Below are 25,112 nucleotides of genomic sequence, written 5' to 3'. Positions count from 1 at the left end.
AATTATTTCAAATATTTTAGGGACATTTTAGCACGGAGACGTGGCAAAACTTTTTTACGCAACTATTTCAATTCTCAAAACTGGGTACATTTTCTTGTTAGGAGTGAGTAATCTTTACTAATCTATGTCGACTCATTAAAATTTTTAGTAGACTTTAATAGATAAGTTCGTAACTCTTTTTTTGGTCATCGTGGTTCGTCTAAAATTTAGATGATGCCGTGTAGATATCAATCTTTTCTTTAATCCATCCATCCATCAGCCTTTAATAGTCCACTGGCCTCCCCTAATCTGCGCCACTCCGACCGGTCTTGAGCAGTCTGGATCCAGCGGTTACCCGTCATCCGCTACAGGTCATCAGTCCACCTTTTCTTTAATAGTACACCTTTTCTTTAATAGTAAAATAAAAGTTTACAATTTCGACCACTTGCATGTATTCATTTTTACAATTTAAAAATTAATAATAGCACTAAAATTATTTATCTCGTATCACCATAGCCGAGCTCTACAATAGAGAATATGGTCATTGGTCATACAAGCCCTGATCATAGCTAATAACTTTTTGTAATTTTGTAAATACCGTTGGTACGTAATTAGTACTTAAGATGGATAACTTTATTTTATATTCGCTTAATTTCATATTATACTGAATACAGAAAACAGATATAAGTTTAAATGTGGCAAACCCACGTTTTGATAGTTTATGAACTTTAAGGAGTTAGATTACAAACAGTTCCATAATAAGTTCTCATTTTGTGATTTATAATTAAAAATGTACATTTATTGTAAATAAAACATCAATTAAATTATATTTTAAGACTTACGAAATTCTTCAATAAGTTTAGACTTGAATATCAAAGTTGTAAATCTCACACACTGTATGAGGTATTAAGTACCTACTTGTTTTTTAAAATACATACAATAGGTATGAAGTAAGAATTAGCTGTGGATATATGATGTGTATTTAGAAGTTATGAACTTTTACGTCACGAGGCTAACCAAACCTGCATTATCATGGGAATATCGGGAACTGAAAAGATAACAGTTATTGCGGTCTCAGTGGTAACATTTATCGTTTGTAGTTGTTCTAAATACGTTGTAGGCGTTCATATAAATGTATATACCTACCAACAGTGTCTTGTGAATATAAATATACATATTAACATACATACATATTAAGGCGTGTAACGCACAATATTGGCCAGAAAAAAAATAGATAATTCTTATATAAAATACTCTAATGTCGTCTTGTGTTATTATTAAAAACATAAACATGCACTTACATCATTTTAAAGCAAGTGTGAGAGTAAGTAAGTGTTATTTCTACAAAAATCTTTAACGGTGGGATCGTTGACTTTCATACAATGCTAAATACTTAAAGTATCAAAAAAGCCAATTCCGAATCGATGCATCGCAAGTATCGCAATGCGACTCAATGCGTACGCGCCGCTGAGCCGCTGTATTTTCGCGGGCACGCCGCAGGTGGAGTGAAGGCGGCGCGGGCGCAGCTCCGCCTGTCAGTCGGTCGCAACGCGTGTGTATAGATGGACGTGTTTTAGGTCCGTTAATGCAAAACTATCGACGGTTCGTGTGTGAATGTCCAATGTATCCATGCAAGGTGCGGGGGCGGCGGGACCGGTCGACGGTCGCACGCCCGACCCGCCGACCTTACGTCTTACGTACCGTTCACTGTACGCAACTCTACTCCCGTGTTTCTAAGTGCATCCAGGAATCAAAAATGCAATAGATAAAACAAACTGTGCTGTTAACAAAACTAAGTAGTTGTGTGAAACGAACTTTCATAGATGTATCTGATTTTTATTCTCGGACGGTCATTTGGATATGTGAAAAATGTACGTATGTAATTTACAAATATTTGCTTAGATTTTATATTATAGAAGATTAACTAAGTTTAATTCGCAATGAAAAATGGAATCCACCTGCAGATTATACATGGTTTAAGTTACAAAAAATAATTTAGTCCATAAAAGCCTGACAGCAATCGTCAAGTTCGATCCGCCAACTGGAAGCATGTTAAACGACTGATGACTTGTAGTAAAACCATACAACGACGTCTTTTACAAAGTAAAATCTTACGGTTTCCTTGTTTACCGTAATTAATTAAGATTACCGACTTTAGATGGACAAATAAAAATTAATTAGGACAGGTTGAATATGACTTTTAAGCAGCCTAGCAGTAATTAAAATATAATTCCAATCACTAAATCACGGCTAAATACGCAATACGTCTAACGTAAAAATAATTGACTTATTAAACTTTGTAAAAATGATGATAAATAATTGAAAATCCAATCCCCAGCTTACAGGCACATACGAGTACTTAAGTTATAAGACTCATAAGTATGCCATTGGTTTAAGTAGGACCTTTATGTCCCTGCAATATATTCTCGTCCAAAACCGTTAGAATGTAGCGTTAAATTATAAGTACGTGGATACTGCCACCTAATAAAAGTTTATGGTCCCCATCTATAATATATCAATTTAAGATTTTTTATTAAATAATTCTAACGTAATTTTTCCAACAATAATGCGATTGTATCACGACCCCTTTTTTGCCTCTCTCATTTTCCAGTACACAGTAAAATCACATTATTTATCCAATAGAGAGGTAAGCAATTTATGAACTCTATTTATTTGCTACAAAAACTAGATGAACGGAAGTAATTCCGAAAATAAATATTATTGTGTTAATAGAAGTAAGTTATCAAGTACATTTTCTACGATTTCAGTTGATACAGTTACGGAAGTAGAACATTTCAGTGATTTATAATGGCATTAAATTGTTGATCTTAATAAAGGTGTCGTAAGTGATTTCAGTTTCTAAGTACCTATGTGATAAATACCCAACAACCTCAACCAACTACATATATACCTACAGACCCTGCCCAAAATAACGTTGCAATAAAAAAGTATTTAATATCATATTAACTATCGTTACCATCCATTCAAATAACAACCAACCATTCATAGCAAAAAGACATTAGGTAGTGAGGCCTTGCTGTCTTACCTGTTTATCTTACATAAGCTGTAAAACACAGCAAAAAAAATTCAATCGATGTACCCGCAAGTCGAGGTACCAAAACCTTAGGGGATCTCTTTTGTGTCACAACGAAGACGTCTCATTGGCCCATATGTTTCTCCAACTTACCAATAGAAATGTAAGGATAAGGTTCACCCATCTTAGTCCATGAACAGATGCGCTAAAGGTGCAACGATCGGTATTATCGGTATTTGTTATTAAAATTGTGCCATCTCAATGGCCAAGAGATAAATACCACATAGAAGTCACCTGCCTTCTGAGAAGGGTATGATATGTATTGGCATTATGAATAATTTTGTTCTACGATACTGGAATCGCTTAACACGGGATTGGGGTATATGCATTTGTATGATAGTGAAGTAAATAGTAGATACCTAAATGCTTTAAAAAGTGTTTGCTTATACGTTTCCAAGATGTCGGATACGCGCTCGATTTCCAATAAGAAATAAATTGCACTCGTACTTTTACTATTCAATCAAAAAATATTTCGTAGTATTGATGAGAAATTCAATTAGCATTATAAATATAAATTAAGTTGGTGTTTCTATATTAACACGCTTTTATTAGCTTGGGTTGAATGTATGTATCTATGTATGTAGGTATGGATCTAAGTAACAAGTAACGGATTCTTTAAACCCGATTTCTATCCACTATGAACGTTCAGTTTAATTCAAAAATTTGAAGAATTATCAAAAACCGATGACAATACACGATTTTAATAATTTTGTATCATTATCCTTATCAACATCCTCAAGATTAACGATTTTCGAGGCGAGATTGTTCATGCGCCTTAGAGAGAGTTCATCGCAAGTGACTAGATTGCAAATAATTATTGCTTTTAGTTTCAATAAGGCGTAACTGTTATAGCGTGATTTTTAGTTTAGAAAATAATAATGTTATTTGAACTATATTTATTACAGCTTTAGTATGCATGCGTGTGCCTATTGTTTTTTGGTTATACATATTGTGTCCATAAAATTAATTGAAGCAATGTTTTTTGAACTAAAGTTTAAATTTTGGTAAAGCTAAAATGCAAAATTGTATAATTATCTTAATTATTAATACAATTCAATTATATTGAATTATTATTATATTGAATAATTATTTGATTTGAATATTTAATTATTATTATATTGAATATTGAATTATATTGAATTGTATTTAAGTTTTAATGTGATAAAGTCCAGATGAGGTTTTCCAACTTAATATTTTTATATAATTTGTGGTATTTCTTTGATTATACATGTATATTACCAACCATTTATGTAAATTATTTATTACTTTGTAGTGACTTAGAATTTGATGGTATTTTATTGTTATGTTCCTTTATTCATGCCCTTTATTATTATTTATTCGTGCCCTATGGCATGGGTCTGATCCCTTGTTAGTGCCTGATTGCTAGGATATAAGGTGGTAGAGCCCTTTGTGGTTCGACTCCGGCGGCACCACCGCCACACCTATTTCTACCTAATAACAGCAGTGTTAGGAGCTGCTGTGTTCCGGTTTGAAGGGTGTGGTAAGGGAGACAGACTTTTCCGAGGCGTTCCAGCTTAGTCCTCAGGGGTAGCGGCGCATCTGTGGCCGACCTCAGGTAGGAATATCTTATCTGGGGTTGATTACAGATGTTCATGGGCGGCAGTAGCTACCTACCATCAGGTGGACTGCATGCTCGTCTGCTACTCTTACATTATAAATATATATATATATATATATATATATATATATATATATATGTACTTCTGGTTATTTATATTACTTATTTAGTTTTCTTTTTGTTCCCAGGTTGGCGTGGCCAATTGGCGTCAGATGCGCTTGGGGAGGACAACAACGACTTTTTGGGTAGCATGGCAGAAGTGTCATCCTTAACTCGCAGCCCGAGATTTTTGCACAAGCGTCGACGCCTCTCTCAACTCCTCGAAAAGCTGGCGGTGCAGATCCAGAATAATAACGAGTATCCTGTCCCGAACTGGCTCGTGGTAGAGCCCAACTATGAGCAGAAGGCGCCGGATGACGCTCCGCTCGATCTTTCCATTAAGAGCGAGACTCAGAAGGCTGCCAATGAGCCACCGGGTTTCAATTGTGAAACTTGCGGTCAGACATTTTCCGTACATGACCGCTTGGCTAAGCACATCGCTTCTCGTCATCGCGATCGCGTGCCCGAAGCGACCCGAGCTTACGAGTGTGAAATATGTCGACGCCGATTTGCTCGTTCCGACATGCTGACGCGGCATGCTCGTCTCCACAGCGGCTTAAAGCCATACTCCTGTTCAGTCTGTGGACAAGTGTTCTCACGCTCCGACCACTTGGCCACCCATCAGCGTACTCACACTGGGGAGAAACCGTACCGTTGCCCCGCCTGTCCCTATGCGGCTTGTCGCCGGGACATGATCACCCGTCATATGAGAACACATAACCGACGTCCCCAGCCCACCGAAATCTAAATTCCACTAGCTGACGAATTTGCTCGATCATTTAAAATTTTGTTAATACAGTATTTTATGTGTCAATGTCCTAAAAATCTCGCTTGGTATCGAAAAACCAAATAATATCGTATTTTGAAGATCCCAACTCCATTCTGTTTCATGATCTAATCCAAAGAGCGGAAAATTATATTCTGTTCCTCCCGTTTGCATAGTTGCATCCTATAGATGTGTTATTAAATTGTCAAAGTAACATACCCACTAGCCGTCAACAAAAAAGGGTATGTGTTATTATTGAACTATTTATTATTACACCTTGCTATAAATCTTAGTTTAATGTAATCATTTATTTTGGAATGTTTGTTGATTTGGTCTTTTGTAATCGTAGGGTGGCGATGAACAGGCATGAATGAGACGTAGGAAGTCGCTCGTGTATTGATACTGGTAAGAATGACATATCCCATTGCATTACCTGCAGAATCGTTTCACAGCGAAGTTTTTGCCTATCTGCGAATATATGGAAACTCACACAAGTCTGCTAAGCGCAATGCGATGTGTCTTTCTTTGTGTTAATTATTTATCTTTGTGTAATATTAATTTCCATTTAGGAATTTAAACCTTGTATTAATATTAATCATAATATTAATATTATGATTTGCGACATGTACTGCTAAGTATAATAATATTTTTTGTAAATTATATAGGTACTCTTATATATTGTGCCATTACATTATTCTAATTAAAGGAAATTAGGCAGATACGATTTTGGAGGCATCGCGTTATTTTTTTGTTATATTATTTTGTGTTACATGCTCGTGTCTAGTTATGTTCCAGTTTATTTATAAGTAAGAGTAATTAAAATATACTTAATACATTGAATGTACCTTTGATTTTTCAACTTAGTTGTGCATATACCTAATATTATTATGATAAATTATATAAGTGATTTTGTTGGTAATAAGTTACGTTATTTCTTCTAGTTCTTATTTCTATATATAAAATGTTGTTGACAGAAGCTCTTTCGCTTTTTTATACTTATATTTGGCTTTTTATCGTGTGAGCTTCACGCCAATTATTTTTATTACTTATAACGGCATTGGTTACAAGACAAGTATTATATAATAACAACAACTCACGTTTAATCTCAGAGGCGCATAATTGTACCTAATTGGTTACGTAGTTCTTTATATAAAATTCACGTGGTTCTTTCTGTAAAAATCGCATAACAATGTTATGTTCTAAAAAAATATTGATAAGTTACATTTCGTACATTAGAACGCGTACACTTATATTGATTATACATTTAACATATTCATTCAATATAGGTAATTAACGATACAATTATTTTCCTTTTGTGTTATTTAGCTCACAGTCGTTGAATTATATAACTTTAGAGTGGAGAAGGTCGGATTTTGAAATGCTGAATATTGGTACCTAAATACGGTATTTTACATAAGAGTACCTAATGTGGTTTAGTTTGATGTCTGTTAAGCTAGGATGTATGTAAGTGTTCCACCAGCTTTTGAAAGAAACATATGGTACATATATGACACCCAGGTAGGCACAGACACTATACACACAACATGTCTTCTTTTTCGACGCCTCTTTGGGAAAGTCATATACCTAAGAGATTATTACAGTGGGAGTGGCAGACCTTATATATATATAATAGGATATAGCTTATTAGAGTAGTGAAGAAAACTGTTAGAAGCATTTGATCAATCTGATCAAACCCCCTTTAACATAGTTGGTTAATGAATATGATGATAATAAAATGTCTCGATCCATCATTACTTCTCTAGCATTGTTTCTCACAATTCATATCTGATATAAAAAGTTGTACTAAGTCACAAGTTACTGTTTTTAAATGTTTGAGGCAGGCTAAGTAAGTTACTCGATCTAAAGCTTCAATCATAGATTAGTAAAGATTACTCACTCCTAACAAGAAAATGTACCCAGTTTTGAGAATTGAAACAGTTGCGTAAAAATTTTTATATCACGGCGTGCGTAAATTGACGTTTTACGCACGCTTCGCGTGCGCAAAACCCCCATTTCCGACCCCGTAATATAAAATTTTATACAACACGCGGACGAAAAATGTTTTTCTGACTCGTGTGATTGCAGTCCTCGCCTGCGGCTCGGCCTGCAAACTCACACTTGTCAGAAAAAAATTTTTCGTCCTCGTATTGTAATGTACTATTTGCCACATCTCCGTGCTAAAATGTCCCTAAAATATTTGAAATTATTATTTTAAATTATTTAATTATCATGAAAATTACGCAGTATTAGTTATTTATTCGTAAATTTTCTCTAGAAATGTTTTTATTTGTCAAGAATTCAAAAAAAGAACTTACTCTAATAAGCCATTTGCGGCTTCATTCAATTTCAAGGCGGCGAAGTATCTTTACTAATCTATGGCTTCAATAGGTGTTTTAATTATAACTGAAGAATTCATTTTTTTGATGTTTTAATGTTTCTTCGTCATCCTAAACTGCCATCTTCATTATTGCTAAAGTAAAGTGAAATAGGTACCTACTGCCAAAATAAATATGGTAGGTAGGTATAGTCCTCGTAAAACTGCTAGTCCGCTCTGAATATAGACATGAATCGCGTCGCCATAGCAAATTGTATGTCTACACTTGCTCGCAACTTCAAAGCGGACTAGCCGTTTGGCGCGGACTATACCTACTCACTAAGAATAAGTATATGAAATCACTGCCTAATACTACGCTAAACAACACTTACATAGAACATTACTATACATTTATTACAGTGTATTATTCTGTTATTTCGTAAAATGTTATATTTATCGGTTAAATTACTCAACTTGTTACAATGTGCTGAAATTGGCAAGCATATTCATTCACTTAAGAAATCATTTATTAATGTTATAACCTATTTATACTATTGCTATTATATTCATGTTAGATAATATATTAAGGTATTTGAATGTGTACTTTGAATAATTGTCATTGGATCCAGTATATATGGGATTCGAATTTCCGGTAGACCAATGAGGATATAGGTGTTTTAAGTGTTACGTACGTTATTAAGCACTAACGATTTTACTACTAACGATAATGAGCCCAATAAATGAAAAAACACCTTCGCGACCACCAATTAGAAAAACTTTACATTCCTTAATAAACCTCCTTTATCTTGTATCAGCTTTTCAAATTCCATTTCTAAGAAATATAGTGACTCGAAGCTATGGAGATCTCAGCAGAATATCTTTCTTAGAAATGCAATGTATGCAATGCAATGAATTTTACAAGTTAACTGTAAGTCAAGTTATAAATAAAACAGGTATTTAGCGGTAACAAATCTTTAAAAAGCCTTTGTGCTTGAAATTCCTCATAAAATTTTATTCGGGATCTACTAATCCTCACTTGGCCAGCGTGGTGGACTGTAGCATAAATCTAATTCTAATGCTAATCTAGTGAAGCCCGTACCAAACAGTATTATCGTATTTGGTGGAAAAGCAACGGGCTGATTAGAAAAAAGTAATGGAACAAAAATTCATTTCGATCAAACTAGAGTTATAATTAGACTTATTACAAGTCTGAGACAAAACAGCCGATATCGATCTTGTCAACCACCATGATAGAAACCAAACCCGAATCGAAAATACGCCTTTTTTCTGTAAAATCTTTTGTGTAAAATTATTAACAATATTCCCGCTAAAGGAAATTTCATACTAACAATGTGATATAAAATACATCATACATTAATTTCGTATCCTTTGTTGACTCTTTTATGATTCCCGGAATACACTAACAATTTGATTCATTCATTTATTGGTCTCAATATCGGATTTAATGCTTTGTTTTTAATGAGAATTATTTAAGTATTAAGTTTTTGAAAGCTGTGATAAAGTTTTTCTTTTATTTTGGGTTTTTTATAATAGTTTCTGTGTTTGGACAATAATAATTAATATTTATGGTCTTTATGAATAAAGTTATTGTGCGCGAAATACCTTGTTTTTTTAGCATCCCAACTGCAGTCCTCTACTTATAAATCCGTCCGTGAACAATGACAGTATAAAGTTATAGATCAATGTCCGTGAAGATACCAAAAACGTCTGATTTTTAGTGCGCGATATGCAAAACGCTAATGTTTACAATCTATGAAGTTTACTTTTATTCCTTTTTCCTATTACTCTCCGGTGTTTTATTGAAGAGAAGCAAAACATTCATTCATAGCGAAAAAAATCTAAGTAAGAACGTATGCTTGTTATGCGCAAATAGCTTTTCAAGGGTCAAAGAAGGGGTCAAAGTTATTTCAAATCTTTCGTAGTACCGTGCACTGAGGAACAAAGATGCGAAAATAGTACAAATAAATAGCACGAGTTAGGCCATCGTTGATGTTAATGATTAATATTTTAATATTAATATAGTTACATATTATTTTTCATTTTTAATTATTGTTCCTTTTTGTACAACTATTAAGAATTCTTGTTCTGAGATAACTCTTGGACCTGACAGTGTCCTCAGGATGTTTTTCTTCGCCATTAAAATACATAATCTAATTATCACCTGATAATTAATTTATATTAGAAACGCAACTTACAAACATCATGGATGAGCTCCTGGAATTCTAAATTATAACCGCTACCCCTACGCTGAAAGGTCGAACTTCAACTACTAGTGCTACAGATTATACAATATAATTATTCATTAATTTTATAAAAGATAAGTAATAATTTTAATCCTTTTTGTGAGTAGTCACAACTACCTATAGACTTCACTGTGTAGTTATAGCTAGCTAGAAATAACATCAACGCCAGTTTTAGACAGGGCCGGATTTAGAGGTCTAGAGGCCTTGGGGCAACAAAGGAGTGGAGGCCCCCTGGCCCCAAATTATTTTCCGAATAGAATGAACTATTTTTTCAGTTGAGTTTTACCATAAATATTTTATTGTGAAACGCAGGTAGATTCTTCTAGTATTCATGTTTGTACAAAGTACTGTAGATAAAGGTAAAACAACGCAAAAAAATATCAAATGAAACGATATTTTTTTTACTAGTGTTTATACTAGTCGGAATTAAAAAAAAATCCGACGTCTCTATTGTGGGGGCCCCTCTTTTGTGGAGGCCCCGGGGCTGCCGCCCCAGTTGCCCTCCCTTAAATCCGGCCCTGGCTTTAGAGCTGGCGCTTCTCACACTCTACTCTGGGTAGAGCCGGGTGGAGAGGGGTGCTAAAAAGCTTAATGGTCAAAAGAGCAAATAATTTCCTATAACAATAATCTGTATCTGAAATAACAAAAGTCGGAAGTGAAATCTCCAGCCAAAGGCCCTGAATAACTTATGTAAAGAAATCTATCTTACCTATATATATTTAGATATCGCGGGTGGCGCAGATATTCATTAGAAATAAAAATATGTTTAAGTTATATTTCTTTTATCGATATTCGATAATACCATTCTGATCTGCCTATTTTAGTTATGGTAGTTTATCATAAGTTGGATTATATGATACTATATCGATATTATCCATGTTGGTATCGGAATATCGACATCCTACCTAAAAAGGTTTCTTGCATTTATCGACAGATTAAAAACACTATAAAACATATGAAGGTAATTAAGCTGAAATAGTTTTTGATTTATTAAGGGATCCATATAATTCCAAATCGTTCTTGTCACACAGGATGCTGTATCGCCAGTTCGTTTTTTGAGAACTTGGCTGACACGCTCCCGCATGTCTAGACTAATCAGTGTAGAAATAAGTAGTACGATGTTTATTTATCTAAAAGTGTCCGTCGAGAGCTTCCAGGTACACACCTCTTTAAACAAATCCCCATATAAGATAGATCTCCTAACCTTTACCCTCCATAATAGGAATCCCAGTTGTACGCATATATCTTTTTTCGAAATCCGCGTTCGTAGGCTTGCCAAACCTCGACAAACCGTGACAAAAGTGCAGATAGAGCATTTGACTGGGTTTATGTACAAAACAATTGCAATCCATCTAATGGAATGTAGGTTTTATAACAAAATCAAAAGTTTGCTGCAAGTGCGACGCGGTCACAGGTTTCCGTGTTTGTTGCCATTTTAATTATGGTGCCAAGGTCGTGGATGCACGATTTAAGGGAAAAATATAGACCTATCTACGTGATACCCATGTTTTCGTGCACGGAACATATGACGAAAATGTCTTATAATTTATAAGTAAGTAACAAGTTTTAAGTTAGTAGTAAGAAGCGTAAAATAAATAAATTCGAATTCACCAAAATCGATTTCTTCTATATTGGGGTAATAATGTGTAATTCTGATAATATTATATTTTATATTTATGTGTGTTTGGCACAATGGCACTTGCCTAGACTACACTTGTAAAAATCATCCATTTTAAATACATAGAGCGTGTTGAATAAATAAATATTAATAATTAAATATAGTCTGTCAAACTTTTCTGTTTTGGCGGTTTTCGGAAATAGATATGTTCATGTATGCTATGTCTATGGCCATGTGTTGAAAGCTTCGTAAGGAATTTTGTAATTTCCCCACTTTTATAATTAAAATAGATTTAAAATATTTTAAAATTGATTAGATTCTATCTTATTGGTCTAAGTTTCCTCAGGTAAACAATTTTTAGTTTCTTATGACAATTAATTTAATATATCCTCGTGTATATATATATATATATATATACATAGGACCGAAACCTAACCTTTATTTATTTTTTTACGTGGGGAAACCCTCATGGGTGCCTCTCTGCCGCGGGGGTAGCTGAGAGGAGAGGAGAGGAGGGGGCATTCTTCCGCGGTCCCGGCGGCGTTTGCCCACAGCAGGTCCCGCCTCCGTTTGGGATGGAGTTGGAGTTTACTCCACCCGCTCATCTTTGAGGTGCGCGCGGGAACAACGCGCGTGCCACTTCGAGGCCAATTTATGACATAAGACACCCCCGTGTCGTACGCCATGCCTCCGTTATGGGGGGTGTTACTACTGCCACCCGATACGGGACAGACGCAGCGTACCGATGAGACGCAACTGCCGCCCCATACGGGACAGACGCAGTGCATCCCAGCCACCACTGGAGCGCTTTAGCTTCACCCGCTGCTGGATTGCAACGGGCTACTGAGCCCCCCCCCCCCCTACCACGACAAGGCGCACTCCAACTTGAAGGGGACCTAAAACTTACCTAAAAAACTAGAACTTCTATTATTTGTCAATAAAATGAATAATTGTTACTTTTATTGGAGATTTGTAATAATATGCAGAATCTTTACAATTGTTCTGTGGCGCCAGGTGGTGCTTTTCTGTGGTGGTACGGCCACACGCACAGAAAAGTTTGTCGGACCGTAGTCTGTAACTGTAAAGTCAAGTAAAGTGGCAAAAAATGTCACATTTTTTGTTAGTTTTTGTCACTACACATGAATAAGCCTCCAAAAATATCCCCCGTATATTGTTTGTTAATCTTTTAATATTAAATATGTTTGTGTTTCATAAACAATAATAAATATTTTTAAGATAATAAGACTTTGTCTTAATTAGGTTCGATTTAGTTTAGCTGCTATTTTTCAGTTTATTTAAGTAATGTTTTGAATTTAACCACACGGCCACACACGTCGGGTGGCGAGGAAAATAACAATGGAAAAGGGCAAGCAGGGTTGCCAACCCCAGCATAGGGCAAAGCTGTAGATATGGTTGAAAAAAACTGTAAAAATCGAATTAAAAAATAGTTAAGCTACATCTTTATCTTTTTATTATTTTGTTTAAATAATACAAAATAATAAAAAGATAAAGATAAATATAGTCATAAATAGAATACATTATAGGGAGATAATTAAAAACAATATATGTAATTATAGTTTAAGAACTTAAGACCACGCGAAAATCGCACAAGGAAAATCGTTAATCCTGATTCCTGACAATCCTGATGAGAAGAATGGGATAAAATTATTAAAATCGTATATTGGTTCTTGATAATTGCTCAAAATTTTAAATTAATCGGACAGTTCAAAGTGAGTAAAAATCGAGTTCAAAGATTCCGTTAGATACATACATACATACAGATCAAGCTAATGAAAGCGTGGTAAAAAATCATGTCATTGTAAAGTTTTAATCAAATTAAATACCGTAAATCTTAAACACTATGTCAAATCAAATTAGCAATATAATATTTAAAAACAAGTATGTAAATGCTAATCCACTGCAGAAGTTAGGCAAAAACAGACATCGACCGCCGGTCGACAACCGGAGATCGAAATGGTCCACCATTAACGCCATCTATTAAATTGGTTAACTATTATAGTCCGCGCCAAAGTGTTAGTCTGCTCTGAAGTTGTTGCGCGCAGGTGTAGTCATACAATTTGCTATGGCGACGCGATTCATTTCTATATTCAGAGCGGACTAGCAGTTCGATACGTTCGATAGGGTATGGACTTCTTAGCGAAGAAAAACAAACTGTAGATCTCGAGGCCTAAACTAAAAACAGAGAATCTTAAAAGAACTGTAGATGTACAGTTAAATCTGTAGGGTTGGCTACACTGTGAGCAAATACGTCGGGTGGCCAGACACTAGTCGTGCCACTCGTCCTGCCTGTCCTTTATCAAATTTTGTCGGAATTTTAGGGTTGCCACTAGTTTGAAAATATATAGTATTGTATTATATTTTAGTTAAGTAATTGTATGTTGTAGAGAAATAATTATACCATAAATCATTTCGTACCAAAGATACTCTAGTATCATCAATAATCAAGATGTCTTAGTCATCCCCTAAATACATTTCATGATAATGTTTTTAAAGAGACGGCATCAGAAAAATGTATGTACTCATAATAACATTAAAGTTAATAGGCGAAAACTAAACGTGAACCTACTATATTTTTTCCTAAAGTACTTACTAAATTTTTGGAAGAAATACTATTTCTTCAAAAAAAAGTGGCAGCCCTACCGACGCGGGTAGAGCAGCGTGTGCCACAACGGAAATAACGCGGCAATATGGAAACCAGTGTGAGGAGCATGGTGTGGACGCACCATACATTATAATCAAACATTCCTCGTTATACTATTTATACGATACCGATGTATAACACCAAAGTTAACAAAGTATTACCACTCTTTATATATCGGCTACTATACTCTTTGCTCTTTACACTCAACATAACTTGTTCACACTATTATTTGTCTCAGTTGCTCGTCGACACAGTAATTCACGGCGGCGAAAATAATTTAAAGTACGGCGCCGTTCGCCATGGGATTGTCTAAAAAGCATTATATTTTTGTTCTAAGTTAACAATAAATAAAGTAAATCTATTTATATTGAAATTACAACTGGCAATATAATACACAATACTACCAACTTAATAACATAATGAAGTGACAAGTTATTATGATGTTTAGTCTGTGGTAGTCAACGAAGTTGCTATTGGTCACATTGAGCAAGCTAACAATTTTCTTAGTTCTCTTGTCCGCCATTTTGGCGTCACAGTCGCCTAAAATTGATCGAAACGCCCTCGTTGAGAAAAATTAGAAGCTTTCTATATGAACTCCAGGTATCATTTTAAGACCTAATTTACTTTCTTGCGATATATTTCAGTTCACTTTACTATGACGGCAAAGTAAAGTATGTGACTTTGAAAATAAACTGAACGTGTATGTGGAAAAATTATCAACGAAATGCGAAATATTCTTTGTAACTAGCGAATTGGGATTGACAACAGCGCCGCCTGTGAACTATTTTGCTAGTTTTCATTTCCAAGTGGCGGTAATTTGTTGATTATTTAGTATTTACTAATTCTTATATTGTATTTGTTAAGAAATCCATGTGTCGACTCGAATAAATACTGTGCGATGTACCATTCATAAAATGGCGGACATATTGTAGACAGTAACCGTGTATTAAATTAAGTGTTGTGTTAAATTTGTTTCCGAAGTGAAATCTGTCACAGTATATTTATTTGCAGGTAGGATAGAATTCTAGCCTAATGCGCCACACCCGCCGTAACTACGGCACTAATACCAAAAAAAGAGTGCGCCCTGCGGCAGTCAAGGTATGTGTATATACGGTTTTACCTTTTTGTTCATTAGATGTAAACTTTCCATTACCTCTTTTAATTCCTTAAGTTAGGAGGGTTCTTCCGGGGTGTACTAATATCATTATTTTGGTATAAATAGCCTGTTGATTTAGAGCAATATTGTACAAATAAGAATAAATTTCATATTATGTAGTGTACATCAGTTCATAAGCCAAATGTCAGCTGCAATCATCAACCATTTCATTTTATTCAATCCAGTATGCCTGTATATTTTTTTATTTTAATAATGAAATAAATACAATGTCAATTTTAATTACTAGTTGCATATATGTAAATGTGTATTTAAATGTGATAAATACACATTTCTCCCATTATCATGTAGTATTAACGACCTGTTTTTTGTTTCTTGCTTGCACTTTGAACTACGGTATACTTAGCGTGCCCCAGGTTTGTATTATTGTATTTTGCTAACAGTTTATATTATATTACATAAAAGAAGTTTATAATTTGCCGTTGTCCAGTAATAAAGAATGGAGAACTGCATCCTGCAGATTCTAGGCATAGCTATGCCTTTGTAGAGAGAATAAGAGAGTTACCCAAAGCAGTAGGCTCCGGGGAATGTGTTAATGATATAAGGGGATTCAGGGCCCTTTATTGATAATTCTACCTTATATTATAACATTACCTTATAACAGAAAACGGTAACATTCGGTTTAAAAAAAACCAATCATTAGGGCCTCAGCCTCTGCTATCGTTGGTCTATCACAGGGTTTTATCTTATATATATATATATATTGTAAAAATTTCATACAATAATGTATAAACAACGACCACTATCATAACTATTAAAACAAAGTAAAGGAAGCTTGAAAATAAACAGGGGTTATTTTCCCCTTTATCTATTGAACAGTAATAGGGTACATAGTTCAAATTTTCACAATGTATTTACTTCTATGGCTGCAATAATAATAAACACTAACAAATAAAAAGCAAAAGAAAATTTGGTGGTCTAGAACAGTGCAGAGTTCATTATTATACGGGCCAACTATTATATTTAACATACATAATAATTCTTACTATAAAGATTTCAGAAGTGTGAACTAGAATTAGTGTTTCTATAGAAACCCACTTCACTCATGCTTGGTTATCATTCATTTAGAGCTATGTATGAACAGCATTACAATATCTAGTTGTTGTTCTATCAATGCACCATACATACATTTTGATAAGGGAAAAGCATTCAAGTGAATGTTTTGTATGAATTATATTTTTTAAATAAAAAAAAAACTTACAAACATATGGATAGTTGAAAAGCAAGACTTATTAAGCAACTTTGCATAAACTTTATGGAAGAGTAAATTTGAATTTTAAAAAATAAAAAAATACATGAAGTAACCTAATTTTTGGATTGAAATGAATTTAACATGCAGAAATATTTTCAATAATACAATTTTGTGTATGTATGTTTTTTTTTATAATATTCCAAGTTACTACAATAAAGTTTCAAATCACTCTCCTGTAATTTTTTTTCTATATTGCTTAGTAAGTTTACCATTTGATATAGATTGGTATGCTGAATGCAATATCGGTTTATAACTCTTAAAAATTTTGGGCTAACAACCCTTATCTTAATTAGTGAGTAAAGTTTGATCAGGACAGAAAATTGAAGCTGATTACAGATGTCTTTTTCTCCTTTTGTAGACCTTAAATATAATTTGCCCATAAAAACAGTATCAGGACAGTGTTCATAATAGAGGTGTCTTTCTACCAGAGATGCAAGAGATATCTAAAATGTGTGTCTAATACCCCAATAGGATTGCTTTATTCTGATAGAAACTTAGCTTCACTATTGGAGGGTCTGAGGTACAAATCCTTGACATGTACCACAGATTTTTCCAAGTTATGTACTCATATTAGAAATGAATTATCACTTGCTATAACTGTGAATGAAAAGAAAACTCTGCAAGCCTTAGTGTTCATACAAAATGTTCTCAAAGGTGTCTGTGCACAATTCACACTTGGCTGGCATGGTAGACTATGGCCTAATTCAGCATCTCCCAGCCTTTTCAGTCCACGAACCCTTAGGAAATCAAACACAGTTTTCACGGTCCCCCTTAATAAAATAAACAGCAAAAAAACGGATTGGTATTTATTTTAGTGATTACAAATACAAAAAAAAATACAGAATGTAATTATGACTGTTTAATATGAAAAATATGAAAAAAAATTAATGTGAAGGTTGGTGTTGCTTTTTGCAACTAAATCAGGGATATTCGGGTTGATGTTGCTACTAAGCTGTAATCTCAAATCAGATTCTACTTGTATTCTGTTTCTGTATTTTATTTTTTATATAAACAAGAGTAGATAATGCCTTTTCACATAGTTATGTGGTTGAAAGAAGCAGTAAAGTGGCCCTTCTGCATTTAATGAGCGATTTATGTATGGTCCAGAGATGACACCGTGGACCCCCATACATATACTCGCAGACCCCCAGGGGTCCATGGACCACAGGTTGGGAAATGCGGGCCTAATTCATTCATTATGAGATGGTGGGCCCAGTTATGGGACAGTAATGGATTGATGACTATAGAACTAATTTCATAGAATAACAATTAAGCAATCCTGTTTGTTGATTTGACATGTTGTACATTGATGGCTTACCAACCTTGCACTTCTTAACTTAACCATTGGTGGAAAGCACCCTTAATGTTAACACTGATATTAGAGAAAGGTAGATTTGTCTAGTGATAGTTGGACTGTAAGACAGTCTTTAACTATTTTTGATTTTGCTTTAGAAATGGCTCCAGATAAGAAAAAAACCCCAGACAAGAACAAGGCTGTCATTCAAACATATTTGAATACCTTCAAGAATAATATAGTGGACGAGGCGGAGACAACTAACATGGAAGGCAAGGCTTTTTTTTCTGAATAACAATTGTTTGGCCTACATTGTATGCATGCAATACAAGACACTGTTTTATTCAGTTGTATTTTGTTTTTCTTATTTTTTATACATTCAACATCAGATAGGTTTCAGACTTGTGTGATATAATCTAATCCTGCACTCAGCTCGCTCGATTCTATATGCGACCTTGAGCAGATGTGTTGCCTCCTTGAATAATTCATTATTCTGTTAGTGTTCTAAATTTTTATGGGATAAATAAGACAGTTTTACCCTTCATTCCTACATACCACCTGAGACTGTAAAGTTGTAATTCAAAAATTGTTTTGAAAGTACACAATATACAGCAACCATTATAATTCAAAAATAATATGGATTTTATAATAATAGGTTATTTCTTAATATGCATATATTTAATTCATGCAAATAAAAATTGTTCAACATGAACGTAGCGAATTTTCTGATTTTTTCAGTGAATGGAGGAATAGCAGAAGATGAAGAAACTGGAGGTATCACATACTTTGTTGATGATGAGGGGCGTTACTATTACCAGCCAGCAGGAGAAACCCAGAATGTTATATCATTGGCTGGTGCCACAGCGAACGCAGAGGTAAGAAAGTTATAGATTAATTGATTGTCTAAGACACTGGTCCTTTTATGGTCTCGTAAATGAGTGAACCTCCACAGGAAAGTTATTAGGCTTGAATTTTTCAAAATATGAAAAGGTCTTATTTTACTTGTTATAGTATAGAAATTGTTTTTTTTTTAATATTTCAATTTGTTATATGTAGGAAATCCTTTGGTATTTGATGTCACCTATTGTCACCACACTCTATAACCTATATGTGAAGCTAATGAAGATGATGTATAGCCAGCAGCTTATATGTACATAGTGTCTATCACCTGGGTGTGGATGAACAAATCTGAAATCATGAGAAATAGCAAAATTCTTATACTTTGGTATAGTCCGCGCCAAACTGCTAGTCCACTCTGAATATAGAAATCGCGTCACCATAGCAAATTGTTTGACTACACCTGCTTACAAAAACTTCAGAGCGGACTAGCAGTTTGGCGCGGACTATACTTCACTATCCACGCCTAGTTGAAAAGTTCAACCATTAAAAATTTACATATACAGGGTGAATTTTTCAAACGGGCCTTCAGGGCCAAATCCGAAAGTATAAGGATTAGATAAAAATGCTGAAAGGAGTTACGAGGCCGATTTTGATAAAAACTAAAACTGCATCATTAGTTTTTTAAAATATATTTTCCTTAGCCGCGAATCGAACGAGTTCATTTTGAAAAAAAAATACTCCTTCTATATTAGTCTACTATCTGATAGTGTCGCTTATAAGGATAAAATTGGGAAGTATTGTTATCTGAAAAATTAAAGGAAAAGGAAAATTTTGAAGAAAATACATATTTTTCCATACTTTGGCATACTAATCCTTAAGGATTATACATAACATTTGACTTATGTATAATTTTTTAGGACTATACATAAGTCATAATATTTAAGAATTTGTTGGTTAATCAATTAATTCTTCGATGTTATGACCATGACATACGGCTCCGTATGAGAAAGTAACAGATTGGCAACTAAGATCCCGCCGTTTTTAGAATTTATTTTTTAAACAAAAATAGATAACTGATTAATCAGTAAATTCTAATTATTTGTTGTTTAAAACTTCGTTTTAACGTTATGTATGATTTTATATATCTCTATGTTAAGTAACTCATGCTAAGTACTCGAAAGAAGTCTCAAAAAAGTCATTCACGCAAATTGTCAACTTTAAATCTGTATTAAACGAAACTCCGCGCGTAACAAGTTGAAAATCTATTATAATGGTCCTAAAAATAACCTTAACTAAGTCGAACATAAAAATATAAATTCTTGGAGAACAAAAAGTCCGTTTTCGAATGATTTGAAACATTTGGCCAAAACAATTGTTAATACGCGAAATGTTTAAATTAATGAACTGCCAAGTTAATATGAAAAAATATGTATTTTCTTAAAATTGAGACTTTTCCTTTATTTTGTCATTTATCATTACTTCCCAGAATTTGATCTTTATAAGCAGCACTATCCGATAGTGGAATAATATAGAGGGTGTATTTTGTTCAAAATGAACTCGTTCGATTCCCGGCTAAGGAAAAAGTTATTTTAAAAAAGTAATAATGCAGTTTTAGTTTTTATCAAAATCGGCCTCGTAACTCCTTTCAGCATTTTTCGCTAATGCTTATAGTTACGGATTTGGCCCTGAAGGCCCGTTTTAAAAATTCACCCTGTATATACCTCAGTAAAACTACATATTTTTCATCACAAAATCCTGATAGGGTCAAATCCACCAAGTCTATTTTGTCTTAATACAATATATTTGTGCCATTTCAATTTAGTAACTGAATATTGGATAATTTTAGGCAATGGAACAAAATGACACGCAAATGCTAGTTGATGGAGATGGATTCCAAACAGTTACTTTGGTTCCGTCTGAAACAAGTACAGGTGAAGTAAGCTATGTCCTCGTAGTGCAGGAGGAAACAAAACCAGTTGTTAATCTTGATATAAAGGTAGATGAGGTAATTATTTACTTATTACTAATGTCTCATATCATCTATCATACTAACCCTTTTGTTTAATGCTTGCTGATATTTTATTGCTTCTAGTGTTTCTTCATGGACTTGAAATAATGTAGGAGGTCCATAAATTTCTCAGGTTTTTAACATGTGGTATTAATATAGCCAGAATCTTTAGATTTTTCCTTTTTGGTGTCTCGAATAGATAAATATGATTATGGCTAAGTCAACAATTACCTATGATTTTGGCAATGGGTTCCAACCTCCTACTTTTTCATCTCCATACGATATTACAGTATTCTGTTTCACTACTAAAATCATTTTGCCATTTGTCATAAAGTGCTTTTTCATTCATCTATCTGTTGTAATTATTAGTGAAATGATCATACTTGTAATTATATTTGTATGGGATACAAAGAGAACAAATCATAATTTTCATAGTTCACTCATACAGGACACTCGTTTTTAATAGAATTTTTTGATAGAACACATGCCATAATAACATTTATTTGGAAATTTCCTATAACTACTTACACTTATTATGTTTCAAAAGATTCAGCCAGATTGTTTAATAGTAGGTTTTTATAAAAATATATATTTTTTTTTAATAATTCAGTTAACTATAACGTAACAATATATACCAACATTCACCTCATTGCTCATAATTATTGTAAATGTTATTATTGTTTAATTATGTATGTTGTATTGTTTAACTAACAGCAGGAGAAGGGGAATGATGTGTATACATTTAACGACGAAGAGGAAGGCAAGGGCGCCACTGAGGGCGGGACGGAACCCCGTCGTAAAACTAAAAAGGTGATATAATGTTTCTTGTATGTCCTTGTTATAAACCCAACCTGCCACAGAAATATAAATAGTTTTATTTACGAAATTCGTAAAGCATCTTATACACCACCCATACTAAGTGATATTACTGTATGTGTCATAGAAAATCTGTGTAAGGTATTGTCAATTACAGATTTCTTGGTAATACTTAATAAGACTTACAATATCGAAATATAGTCAGACTGTGGTTCATACTTATTAAAATTTGTGTAACTTATTTATTTTTAATTAATAACTTACTTATTATTAATCTTAAGATTTCTGTTATGTAAGTCTAAACAATAAATTAAGTAAAAGTAAGAACATGGTAAAACTCTGTAAGACAGTCACACCATATATGACTCTGTAGTCTTATCTAAATTCGTGAAGTCTACCCAAATATTTTTAGCCTATGTAGAAGCCCATGACTTAAAATCTCATTCGTAGTTCACATGTTATGTTAAGTATTTTGTTTGATTCAGGGCACCAGTCATGAATTAGCGAAAAACGCTGGTAAATTTGGAATGCGGTCCAAGTTTTCCTGCAACTTGTGTACTTACGCAAGTCATCGACGGTAAGAATATTCCCTTTATAAATTTATACTCCTTCCCTTTATATAATATTTATAAATATTCCTTATGTTAAAATAGTAACACAATCATAAAAACTAAAGTGATTGTTGCAGGCTTAAAGTTATAAAGTAAAGCTTTCATTTTTTTTACTTAACAATGCTAGTGCTATTTTATCAGTTCAAACATAGAGTAAAAATATGTTATACATCCAATAGGTAAACATATATAAAGATTATTAAAAAAATAGCTTATTAGGTTGTCTAGATTCTCGCTTTTCTGGATATCTTACTGTATCAATTACCGGTTAATAAATACAACATGTTATTCTGCAAATAACATCAACCCTGTGTACTTTGTATATATTTTATTTCTGTGTCAAACCCATGGGTTGATTCATGAATCAATTTACTTCCAGATACCTCCTCTTGCGACACATGAAGTCCCATTCGGACGAGAGGCCGCACAGGTGCAGTGTGTGTGACCGTGGTTTCAAAACTATTGCTTCATTGCAGAACCATATGAATATGCACAATGGTGTCAAACCATACTGTTGCAAGTATTGCAACATTCCGTTCACCACTTCAGGTAAATACTGCTAATATTAATGTATTAGAAATAATAACTACCTCAATGTACATGGTCTCACTATGTCCCGGGCTACTATGTAATTCCTTGACAAGTAATGTAAAGTTTTGACTGATCAAACCATCCCGTTGGTGGGTCCCTTGAAAATAACAAATAAACTCACTGTAAAGAGCTGCCTTTGCACTTACTGTACGTTGAAATTCATGATTCAAAATATAAACACTGTCTGTAAATCCAATTTGAAGCAGGTAAGAGATATGAAGGGGCCGAGAAAATGTGGATCTTTTGGAAGGTGGTACAACCCTTTGTGGTTTGACTAGGGCAGTACCACTGCCACACCTATTTCTGCCTCATAACAGCAGTTTTAATCGCTGGTGTGTTTCGGTTTGAAGGGTGTGGTAAGAGAGATATACTTTACAAGGCATTCAAGCTTAGTCCTCAGTGGCAGCGACTCATCTGTGGCTGACCTCAGGTAGGAATACCTAATCCTATCTGTGGTTGATTACAGATGTCCATGGGCGTCAGTAGCCACTTACTATCAGGTGGTCTGCTACTCTAATATTATAAAAAAAGCAGAAATTTTTTTTTTTTTTTAAATTACACAAACTATGTTGATTAACAGGTGAACTGGTGAGACACGTGCGCTACAAGCACACACACGAGAAGCCCCACAAGTGTAGCGAGTGCGACTACGCATCGGTGGAGTTGTCCAAGCTGCGGCGCCACGTGCGCTGCCACACTGGGGAGCGTCCGTATCAGGTAACATAGACTTGTGTTGAATCAGTGGCGTAGTTTCCTTAGATGAGTTCTGTGTCAAAATTCATTTGGGACCACCTAATTAATGTCTCGTTTGTAATGTAACGGAACCCCGTTGCTAAGTCTCCGTTGTCTGTCCGTCTGTCATAGGGCTCTATCTTTTTAACTGTAATAGCTGATAGACACTTAGTTTCTTTATAGAGGATATCCGCTTTAACAACAAATACTAACACCACTATTTTTCGACGTTTATTACCGTATCTATTAAACCGTAATAGGCAGACGGTGCGAATTTTCACAATGCATTTACTTCAATGGCTGCTATGGTAACAAGTACTAAAAATAAATATGGAAATATTGGTACCACCGTGTGCGAGTTCCACTTACACTAGGCCTATTAATTATCCTAAGTGTTTAAGTTGAATTGTTAATTGTGAAACTAATACGGCGAGCTACGCCCCTGCTTAACAAACTTTGTTTGTTTGGTTGTAATGAATAGGCTCCAAAAATACTGTGCCGATTTTAAAAAAATCTTTCACCATTCGAAAGCTACATTATCTACGAGTAACATAGGCTATCTTTTATTTGAAATATATTTGATAAATCTTTTGAGGCGATACATAGTTTGCCGGGTCAGCTAGTAACTCATATTGTCGGTAGCAGATTGTTCAAGCGCATTAGATATTTAATGTATGTTTAGTATATAAATCGCTGATTCAATTCAAAAGTACCACAAATAAAAAAATATCGAAAATGTTTTCATCGCAAAAATGCAATTGTAAGCCTTTATATTTTTATATTTGAAAAATACTCCCATTGATTTTGCATTCTAAGATACAAAACCCACGCAACCGTTACTTTTGAATTTTCGTTTTCAACGCGCGAAATATAATATAAACCGTCATAATGTTAGTTGCGCGTCGACAAACGAGCTCAAAGCACGTCTCTTGTCGGCGACTGACTAACGATATTTTACGAATAATTGTAATTAACTTGTGTTTTATGTCTGTCTGAATATGTTTTATAAGTTAAATAAGAAAATTATATTACGTAAGTTTTAAGTTTAGGGATAAGACACGGTAGATGGCGCTATCGGTCTCGCATTTGTTGTATTTTATTAGAGTTTTTACGTATTTTTATGAAAATGGTATTATAGGTTAAGTTTTTGAGTTTTATACATGTTTTATATTTCTAATGTTTATGTTATCTCCTAGAATATGTTTCTAGCTTCATATTGATGTAAGAATAGTTAGAATCAAATGTGATAATTTCGAGATAATTAGGATTATTGACATGTAAAATTACGTAAGATGTACATTTTTGGAATATTTTCACGAATAACTTTGTAACTAATTTAGGTATGATAATGTAACATATGTAGCTAGATAGGGCTAATTATGAGGATTCCAACGATGTATAATACATATGTGTAAATTT

At 34.1% G+C, this 25,112-nt stretch overlaps 2 protein-coding genes across 8 annotated transcripts in view; both read left to right on the top strand.

The window, feature by feature from the left end:
* The first annotated feature begins 1,503 nt into the window (after positions 1–1,503).
* LOC140743511 (uncharacterized) lies at positions 1,504–5,645 on the top strand. The gene is made up of 2 exons (XM_073074843.1): positions 1,504–1,850; positions 4,841–5,645. Exon 2 carries the CDS (start codon positions 4,903–4,905, stop codon positions 5,497–5,499), a length of 597 nt encoding a protein of 198 aa, XP_072930944.1. The 5' UTR covers positions 1,504–1,850; positions 4,841–4,902; the 3' UTR covers positions 5,500–5,645.
* A 9,189-nt stretch (positions 5,646–14,834) lies between these two features.
* The window catches only part of LOC140743509 (uncharacterized), a 36,910-nt gene continuing 26,632 nt past the window's right edge, over positions 14,835–25,112 (top strand). For 5 of the 7 annotated variants that reach the window (XM_073074840.1, XM_073074838.1, XM_073074839.1 and 2 more), the window contains exons 1-9: positions 14,835–14,975; positions 15,387–15,473; positions 18,254–18,367; positions 18,834–18,970; positions 20,782–20,940; positions 21,658–21,753; positions 22,245–22,336; positions 22,750–22,919; positions 23,542–23,678. In XM_073074840.1, coding sequence (XP_072930941.1) covers positions 18,256–18,367; positions 18,834–18,970; positions 20,782–20,940; positions 21,658–21,753; positions 22,245–22,336; positions 22,750–22,919; positions 23,542–23,678 — 903 coding nt within the window. In that variant the 5' untranslated portion in view covers positions 14,835–14,975; positions 15,387–15,473; positions 18,254–18,255. The other 2 variants (XM_073074837.1, XM_073074836.1) reach the window with 2 other exon arrangements.

Source organism: Epargyreus clarus, unplaced genomic scaffold, assembly GCF_041222505.1.
Source record: "Epargyreus clarus isolate Ecla_fem2 unplaced genomic scaffold, WU_Ecla_fem_2.2 ptg000007l, whole genome shotgun sequence".
Lineage (NCBI taxonomy): Eukaryota > Metazoa > Arthropoda > Insecta > Lepidoptera > Hesperiidae > Epargyreus > Epargyreus clarus.
The sequence above is the reverse complement of the archived record's forward strand: the minus strand, read 5'-3'. Positions and strand labels throughout refer to the sequence as shown.